General features: G+C 44.4%; 1 protein-coding gene across 2 annotated transcripts in view; it reads left to right on the forward strand.

Annotated features, from left to right (window-relative positions):
• Positions 1-9,397, forward strand: part of nr2f6b (nuclear receptor subfamily 2, group F, member 6b) — a 26,589-nt gene extending 17,192 nt beyond the window's left edge. Inside the window, exons 3-4 of one of the 2 annotated variants that reach the window (XM_014123588.2) lie at positions 2,659-3,231; positions 7,000-9,397. In XM_014123588.2, coding sequence (XP_013979063.1) covers positions 2,659-3,231; positions 7,000-7,274 — 848 coding nt within the window. In that variant the 3' untranslated portion in view covers positions 7,275-9,397. Of the gene's footprint in view, positions 1-2,655; positions 3,232-6,999 lie in introns of both variants that reach the window. The other variant, XM_014123587.2, reaches the window with a different exon arrangement.
• Positions 9,398-10,359: the final 962 nt, after the last annotated feature.

Consider the following 10,359-nt stretch of genomic DNA (forward strand, 5'->3'; position numbering starts at 1 on the left):
GACCCTCCCCTTGTACAGAAAAAATAATTGGACACCCTCCCTCACAATAGTGTTTACGGCCACAAATACACCACATGACCAAAAGTATGTGGACACCTGCTCGTCGAACATCTTATTCACAAATCCTGGGCATTAATATAGAGTTGGTCCCCCCTTTGCTGCTATAACAGCCTCCACTCTTCTGGGAAGGCTTTCCACTAGCTGTTTGAACATTGCTGTGGGGACTTTCTTCCATTCAGCCATAAGAGCATTAGTGAGGTTGGGCACTGATGTTGGGCGATTAGGCCTGGCTCGCAGTCGGCGTTCCAATTTATCCCAAAGGTGTTCGATGGGGTTGAGGTCAGGGCTCTGTGCAGGCCAGTCAAGCTCTTCCACACCAATCTCAACAAACCATTTCTGTATGGACCTCGCTTTCTGCACGGGGAAATTGTCATGCTGAAACAGGAAAGGGCCTTCCCCAAATTGCTGCCACAAAGTTGGAAGCACAGAATCATCTGGAATGTCATTGTATGCTGTAGCATTAAGATTTCCCTTTACTGGAACTAAGGGGCCTAGCCTGAACCATGAAAAACAGGCCACAGACCATTATTCCTCCTCCACCAAACTTTACAGTTGGCACTATGTATTTGGCCAGGTAGCGTTCACGTGGCATCCGCCAAACCCAGATTTGTCCATCGGACTGCCAGATGGTGAAATGTGATTCATCACTTCTGAAATAGCCAATTCACTCATTTGAAGGGGTGTCCACATACTGTACTTTTGTATATATAGTGTAACTGTAGCTACCCTGTGTTTATAAATGTGGATATCAACTTTGACACTTCAGCATGTGCCACACAGGCTACAGGCCAGACGGTTGAGGCTTCGCCAACCACCACAGACAAGCTAACTCTCCTTGCATGTTTCTTTATTTAACTAGGCAAGTCAGTTAAGAACCAATTCTTATTTTCAATGACGGCCTAGGAACAGTGCCTTTTTTTTGCTCTAAAACTACACAGCTGATTTAAATGATCAAAGCTTGATGATTAGGTGATTATTTGAATCGTCTGTGTAGTTTTAGGGGGAGACAAAAAAAGTGCACCGAGGGTGCTCCAGGACCGAGTGAGAAACACCGGGCTAGACATCTTCAGCTCTGTCAGCATATCTTTCTTCTTGCAAGAAAACCCTGAGCTAGGTGAAATCTGATTTTCAACATTTTGATGCTATATTTATATAAAATATATGCAACAAACGTTCCACCAATACACCACAACCAATAAGCAAAGCATACCGACGTGGAGGAGCTTCAACCTCATGGTTTGTGTTTTCAACACCACAATCTGCACAGTTTGGATGCTGGAATGATATTTTGGACGAATGTGCGCATTCCTACAGGATCATTTTTAAATAGCCTAAAAACATTGTGACTGGTTGTGTTTATGCCACACCTAAAAGGTAATACATTTTAAAAGTGAAATGACAAATATTTAGGCTAATTTGGAGGCAGAGAGAGCATGACTTTCCTGGGAACATTATGACAGCGCATCTCAGTATGTCTCTCTAGACCTTATAAACTGTCCAGAGAAGACCCAGAACTGATCCAAATTAAATTAATGGAATGAAATATTCAAATTACAGGGCTTTTGCTACATTATTCAGATTACATTTGTGGCTCAGTTGGTAGAGCATGGTGTTTGCAATGCCAGGGTTGTGGGTTTGATTCCCACGGGGGACCAGTATGGGGGGAAAAAAAGGAAAAAAAATGTATGAAATGTATGCATTCACTACTGTAAGTTGCTCTGGATAAGAGTGTCTGCTAAATTATGTAAATGTAAAATGTACATTTTCAATGCAGTTTACAGACTAGAGTGGAATGTTGTTCTCACTTGAAAACCATCATGCAGTTATTTGTTGCAAGGCTAGTCTAGGAAGGATATGTGAATTGTCCCTAAACAAGATCATTAAGGAAGTGTTTTGAGCTGCGTGTCTCATGTCTTCACTGTTCTTTCATGCGCAATGACGCACCTGGCCTCTCTGCTTACATAAAAAATTGATGCAGCTTTGAGTGATTTTATGTGTGGTTTGATGCTAGTTAGCATATTATACATCTGGGCAAACAATCCACCTAACCCTATTGTCACTATGAATGGTGGATCGAGGACAGGTTAGACCGTTAGAATAGACTATACTGACCTGTGGTATAGTACATTTTTGGAAGCACCAAAACACCTTAATATAGGGGAGGCTCATGCAAGCAGATGAGAAAATGTGTCTAGGGTGGAAGAGATGTTATAGTGAAACCTGTAATGATTTAGTAAAACCTGTAATGATTTAGTAAAACCTGTAATGATTTAGTAAAACCTGTAATGATTTAGTAAAACCTGTAATGATTTAGTAAAACCTGTAATGATTTAGTAAAATCTGCAGAAGGGTCAATGTAAACCAGGGGAAAAAACACCACGCTCCTCTGTGCCCAATTAAAAAAACACACTACACTTCCCAAATCAAAAGAAAAAGTTTAACAACCCTTCCCAAATCAAAAGAAAAAGTTTAACAACCCTTCCCAAATCAAAAGAAAAAGTTAAACCCTCCCCTATTTTACATCAGCCTCTATAACCTCTACAAAGCCCTTTCTCTCTCCCTCTTCCCTCTCCTCCCTCTTTCTCTTCCCTCCAGCAGTCCAGCGTGGACGCATCCCTCCATCCCACTCAGGCATCAGTCCCACTTCTTTGGTCGGCGGAGGTGGTGGTACTGGGGCCGGGCCAGTAGGGGGCGAATTCTTCAACGGCCAGCCTGTGTCTGAGCTCATCTCCCAGCTGCTCCGTGCCGAACCGTACCCCAGCAGCCGCTACGGTCCCCAGTACGGCCAGCAGATGCAAGGTGCTGGAGGAGGCTCCGTCATGGGCATTGACAACATCTGTGAGCTGGCGGCACGCCTCCTCTTCAGCACCATTGAGTGGGCCAGGAACATCCCCTACTTCCCTGAGCTGCCCGTCTCTGAGCAGGTGGCTCTGCTGAGACTGAGCTGGAGTGAGCTTTTCATCCTGAACGCAGCCCAGTCCGCCCTGCCGCTACACATGGCCCCACTGCTGGCCGCTGCTGGCTTCCACTCCTCGCCCATGTCAGCAGAGAGGGTTGTGTCCTTCATGGACCAGGTGAGGGTGTTCCAGGACCAGGTGGATAAGCTGACCCGGCTTCAGGTGGACTCGGCAGAGTACAGCTGCCTCAAGGCCATCGCCCTCTTGTCTCCAGGTCAGTATATTGGTTGGTCGTCTCTCTAAGGCCACCACCCTCTTGTCTCCAGGTCAGTAAACCACCAAAAACCCTGACATCTCCATCCCTAACTATAACATTTTCTGCCAAGATAGAACTGTCAAAGGGGGCGGTGTTGCAATCTACTGCAAAGATAGCCTGCAGAGTTCTGTATTACTATCCAAGTCTGTACCCAAACAATTCGAGCTTCTACTTCTAAAAATTCACCTTTCCAGAAACAAGTCTCTCACTGTTGCCGCTTGCTATAGACCTCCCTCTGCCCCCAACTGTGCCTTGGACACCATATGTGAATTGATTGCCCCCCATCAATCTTCTGAGCTCGTGCTGCTAGGTGACCTGATGCTTAACACCTCGGCCATCCTACAATCTAAGCTTGATGCCCTCAATCTCACACAAATTATCAATGAACCTACAACCCCAAATCCGTAAACACGAGCAGCCTCATAGATATCATCCTAACTAACTCACCCTCCAAATACACCTCTGCTGTTTTCAATCAAGATCTCAGCGATCACTGCCTCATTGCCTGCATCCGTAATGGGTCTGTGACCAAACAACCACCCCTCATCACTGTCAAATGCTCCCTAAAACACTTCTGCGAGCAGGCCTTTCTAATCGACCTGGCCGGGGTATCCTGGAATGACATTGACCTCATCCCGTCAGTAGAGGATACCTGGTTATTCTTTAAAAGTGCCTTCCTCACCATCTTAAATAAGCATGCCCCATTCAAAAAATATAGAACTAGGAATAGATATAGTCCCTGGTTCACTCCAGACCTGTCTGCCCTTGACCAGCACAAAAACATCCTGTGGCGTTCTCCATTAGCATCGAATAGCCCCCGTGATATGCAACTTTTCAGGGAAGTTACGAAGAAATATACACAGATAGTTAGGAAAGCTAAGGCTAGCTTTTTCAAACAGAAATTTGCATCCTGTAGTACAAACTCAAAAAAGTTCTGGGACACTGTGAAGTCCATGGAATATAAGACCACCTCCTCCCAGCTGCCCACTGCTCTGAGGCTAGGAAAAACTGTTACCACTGATAAATCCACTATAATTGAGAATTTCAATAAGCATTTCTCTACGGCTGGCCATGCTTTCCACCTGGCTACCCCTACCCCGGTCAACTCCCCGGCACCCTCCACAGCAACCCGCCAAAGCCCCCACCATTTCTCCTTCACCCAAATCCAGATAGCTGATGTTCTGAAAGAGCTGCAAAATCTGGACCCCTACAAATCAGCCGGCTAGACAATCTGGAACCTCTCTTTCTAAAATTATCTGCCGAAATTGTTGCAACCCCTATTACTAGCCTGTTCAACCTCTCGTATCGTCTGAGATTCCCAAAGATTGGAAAGCTGCCGCGGTCATCCCCCTCTTCAAAGGGGGTGACACTCTAGACCCAAACTGCTACAGACCTATATCTATCCTACCCTGACTTTCTAAGGTCTTCAAAAGCCAAGTTAACAAACAGATTACCGACCATTTCGAATCCCACCGTACCTTCTCCGCTATGCAATCTGGTTTCAGAGCAGGTCATGGGTGCACCTCAGCTACGCTCAAGGTCCTAAACGACTCCATAACCGCCATCGATAAGAGACATTACTGTGCAGCCGTATTCATCGACCTGGCCAAGGCTTTCGACTCTGTCAATTACCACATTCTTATAGGCAGACTCGACAGCCTTGGTTTCTCAAATGATTGCCTCGCCTGGTTTACCAACTACTTCTCTGATAGAGTTCAGTGTGTCAAATCAGAGGGGCTGTTGTCCGGACCTCTGGCATTCTCTATGTGGGTGTCACAGGGTTCAATTCTCGGGCCAACTTTCTTGTCTGTATACATCAATGATGTCGCTCTTGCTGCTGGTGATTCTCTGATCCACCTCTACGCAGACAACACCATTCTGTATACTTCTGGCCCCTCTTTGGACACTGTGTTAACTAACCTCCAGACGAGCTTCAATGCCATACAACACTCCTTCCGTGGCCTCCAACTGCTCTTAAATGCAAGTAAAACTAAATGCATGCTATTCAATCGATCACTGCCCGCACCTGCCCGCCCGTCCAGCATCACTACTCTGGACGGCTCTGACTTGTGGACAACTACAAATACGTGGACAACTACAAATACCTAGGTGTCTGGTTAGACTGTAAACTCTTCTTCCAGACTCACATCAATCATCTCCAATCCAAAGTGAAATCTCGAATTGGCTTCCTATTTCGCAACAAAGCATCCTTCACTCATGCTGCCAAACATACCCTCGTAAAACTAACCATCCTACCAATCCTCGACTTCGGCGATGTTATTTACAAAATAGCCTCCAATACCCTACTCAACAAGCTGGATGCAGTCTATCACAGTGCCATCCGTTTTGTCACCAAAGCCCCATATACTACCCACCACTGCGACCTGTACGCTCTCGTTGGCTGGCCTTCGCTTCATAATCGTCGCCAAACACATTGGCTCCAGGTCATCTACAAGACCTTGCTAGGTAAAGTCCCCCCTTATCTCCACTCACTGGTCACCATAGCAGCACCCACCTGTAGCACGCGCTCCAGCAGGTATATCTCTCTGGTCACCCCTAAAGCCAACTCCTCCTTTGGTCGTCTCTCCTTCCAGTTCTCTGCTGCCAATGACTGGAACGAACTACAAAAATCTCTGAAACTGGAAACACTTATCTCCCTCACTAGCTTTAAGCACCAGCTGTCAGAGCAGCTCACAGATCACTGCACCTGTACATAGCCCATCTATAATTTAGCCCAAACTACTACCTCTTCCCCTACTGTATTTATTTATTTTATTTATTTTGCTCCTTTGCACCATATTATTTATATTTTAACTTTTAACTTTCTTCAAACTACAAATCTACCATTCCAGTGTTTTTCTTGCTATACTTTATTTACTTTGCCACCATGGCATTTTTTTGGGCTTTACCTCCCTTATCTCACATCATTTGCTCACATTGTATATAGTCTTATTTTTATTTTTTTTCTACTGCATCATTGATTGTATGTTGTTTTACTCCATGTGTAACTGTGTGTTTTTGTACGTTGTCGAACTGCTTTGCTTTATCTTGGCCAGGTTGCAATTGTAAATGAGAACTTGTTCTCAACTTGCCTACCTGGTTAAATAAAGGTGAAATAAATAAATAAAATAAATTGACGCAGGGGGTTGAATACTTATCTAATCAATATATATTAGTGTTTTATTTGTCATGATTTTTTGTGTGTAGATAGTTGACAAGAAATGACCATTTAATCCCACTTTGTAACAACAAACTTTTGAAAAAGTCAAGGGGTGTGAATACTTTCTGAAGGCACTGTAACTCTTCCTTGCTCTCAGATTAGAAAGAGAGAATATGGGAGGAAGTGGGATACAGGCCCAGGCTCATAACTTTGGAATGAGTGTTCATTTTACTCCCACTAGTATTTCAATCTAGACAAAATGAGTCATGCAGTTTCTAAAGTCAGTCTGTAGGTCAGCATTTCTCATATGAACAGCCTTTTAAAGCATTATATCTCTGTCCATATGAGAAATATGACAAATATGGACCTACACCTCTGCAATAGCACATCTGCTCTTTCAGTCATCATGTCTCATTGATCTCAGGCTGTGTGAGACGTTATTTTATCCTCTACTGTAGCTCCTGCCTGCGTTCTGCACTGTAGCACTGACCATTTCTGAACTTCTGAATGACTTTAAATCCATGCTTACGTCTGTCTGTCTGTGTGTCCTCTGTTGTCCTCTTCAGATGCATGTGGTCTGACAGACCCCGTCCACGTAGAGTCTCTGCAGGAGAAGGCCCAAGTGGCTCTGATGGAGTACGAGAGGATGCAGTACCCGGGTCAGCCCCAGCGCTTCGGTCGTCTGCTCCTCCGCCTGCCTGCCCTCAGGGCCGTGCCCGCCAACCTCATCTCCCAGCTCTTTTTTATGCGCCTGGTGGGCAAGACCCCCATCGAGACCCTCATCAGGGACATGCAACTCTCTGGGAGCTCCATTAGCTGGCCCTACGTCCCTGGGCAGTGAGAACAGGAGCCTGGGACCCACAGGACCCTGGAGGAACCTGGAACCTAGAATGGGATGGAGAGGGATTAGCCACTGATGTCATAAATGTCTAAATTCTTGAGGATTTAGTAGAGGAGGACTATATTGCTACTCACTCACACAGAGTCACACACTGAGCTTCCAGTGAATGGAGCTGGAATCAAACCATTGGTAGTTTAGCTGTCCCGTGTATTCCAAGGAAATTATACATTTGTCTTGGAATATATTTCCTGATCTGTATCATGACCTCTCTACATGACCTGTCTGAAACACAGAACAGGGCTCTGAAACATAGAACAGGGCTCTGAAACACAGAACAGGGCTCTGGAAAACAGAACAGGGCTCTGAAACACAGAAGAGGACTTTGGAACACAGAACAGGACTCTGGAACACAGAACAGGGCTCTGGAACACAGAAAAAGGGCTCTGGAACACAGAACAGGGTTCTAGAACACAGAACAGGGCTCTGAAACACAGAACAGGACTCTGGAACACAGAACAGGGCTCTGGAACACAGAACAGGGCTCTGGAACACAGAACAGGGTTCTAGAACACAGAACAGGGCTCTGAAACACAGAACAGGGCTCTGAAACACAGAACAGGGCTCTGGAACACAGAAAAGGGTTCTAGAACACAGAACAGGGCTCTGGAACACAGAACAGGGCTCTGAAACACAGAACAGGGCTCTGGAACACAGAACAGGGCTCCGGAACACAGAACAGGGCTCCGGAACACAGAACAGGGCTCTGGAACACAGAACAGGGCTCCGGAACACGGAACAAGGCGCCGGACCACAGAACAGGGCTCCGGAACACAGAACAGGGCTGCGGAACACAGAACAGGGCTCCGGAACACAGAACAGGGCCCCCGGAACACAGAACAGGGCTCTGAAACACAGACTGTAACTAAAGGCCCACTGCCACTACTACCTCCATCCCCATGGCGCCCAACGTGACCCTGACCCCAGGCTCTGTGTGGCTCTCTGGCTGCTGTGTTAGGCCCCTGGGTCTCATATGGGCCCCTATTCCCCTTAGCTACAGTGCGTAGGGCTCTGGTACTCAAACGTAGTGCACTGTAAAGGGAATAGGGTGCCATTTGAGACTCAGCCACAGGGATTATGATGCCACAGCCACGCCACATACTGCCATTGTATTGTGTTTTGTCCTGAGCCCTCTATTCATGTAAATCGTTGAGTTTGATTTACATTCATGTTGATCTTATAGTGGAAAATGTAATGTGTACATTATGCATATGTGGTCATGTAAATCTCTGAATGTTATGCAAATAGCGGGCTCTCTTCATAGTATAAGCAATAGCATACATGCTACAGTACATGCTATGGTGCCGAACACTTGCACAAGCTAGCAGAGGTGAATGTATATGATAGATAACCCCTCACACGCATCCTGAGTCACAACGAGTCACCCCTGTCTTATACATTGTTACCTCAAGTTTTATACCAATGACAGAGATTGTATAGTGGATTGTCTGATAATAGAACCCATGCATTCTTAAACAGAACTAAGAACCCTCCATGATGTGATCGATGACAAACACAAAGGGATCAAAGCATCGTACACACCAGCATTATGTCATTAGCCTGAAAGTAAACTAACTGTAGGGTCGACCCTTGTCATTAGGCCTATTGGAAGGCTAGGTGGAGCCATGACCTTACTGCTTAGACCTGAAGGGTAGGGGGCTAGGGGAAGTGGATGCTTTCAGATCAGACATTTCATGTGATCGTCATACAATGTAACTAAAGGTACTGACCCCTTTAAGGACTAAAGGGTATGCTGTGTATTAACAGTAACACTATGGTACAGTGCACAAGGCTATGTGCATACTCTTAGTGATATTGGCCTGGACTGCAATTTGATGTGACCATGCTTTTTTGTTTTTGCCAAATGACTTACTCAGAGTGGACATATGAATACTGAAATCAAAGAATCTGTTTTACTCTGATGGGATTTTGACTAGCGACTTCATTGTGTAGTTCTACATAAGAATCATGTTTTTATTGCGATGTCAAACCAAAATGTAAAGAAAATTGCTACTGCTGACCATGGATATTTTTGCATAACTAGAAATAAAGTCTAAGTACTCTTACTGTGGTTGATGTGAGAATGCTTTCAGTTTATTTTTTAAATAAAAAAAAAATGTATTTCACCTTTATTTAACCAGGTAGGCAAGTTGAGAACAAGTTCTCATTTACAATTGCGACCTGGCCAAGATAAAGCAAAGCAGTTCGACACATACAACAACACAGAGTTACACATGGAGTAAAACAAACATACAGTCAATAATACAGTAGAAAACTAAGTCTATATACAATGTGAGCAAATGAGGTGAGATAAGGGAGGTAAAGGCAAAAAAGGCCATGGTGGCAAAGTAAATACAATATAGCAAGTAAAACGCTGGAATGGTAGATTTGCAGTGGTAGAAAGTGCAAAGTAGAAATAGAAATAATGGGGTGCAAAGGAGCAAAATAAATAAATAAATAAATACAGTAGGGGAAGAGGTAGTTGTTTGGGCTAAATTATAGATGGGCTATGTACAATTAGCGACTGATAGACAGACTATCAACAAAGCAGGACAACAGGCATCATTAAAATGGCATTACAGTATAGACATGGCTGTGTTAATAGTGGCATAAACTGCTTTAATACAAGGGGTTGGAACAGGTTCAGGGAACAGAATCAGTGTTTTCTTGAACAGAAGCGTTATTTTAAAAGTATGGGAACCGGTTAACCTTTTACTGCAGTGGGCTAAATGAGGGTCACGCAGAGTGTTTCTGGGTAGTCTTAAACAAATGTACTTAGAAACAAAAGTATACACTTCACACACATGGTTATGGGCTTAAACAAAAGAAGACACCTGTACCATGTCAGATATAGAGATGAAATGTATTACATTTTGAGTTTGCATCCCAATATTGCATTTTACATACATCACAGGAAACTGAAATATACGCAAAACCATTTGACATAGAAAACCTGATTTTAGGCCGTTAAAAAAAAAAAGTTAATTAATTATGAAGTTATTACATTTCACCCATGAGGCCACCAGGA

Source organism: Salmo salar, chromosome ssa10, assembly GCF_905237065.1.
Source record: "Salmo salar chromosome ssa10, Ssal_v3.1, whole genome shotgun sequence".
NCBI lineage: Eukaryota > Metazoa > Chordata > Actinopteri > Salmoniformes > Salmonidae > Salmo > Salmo salar.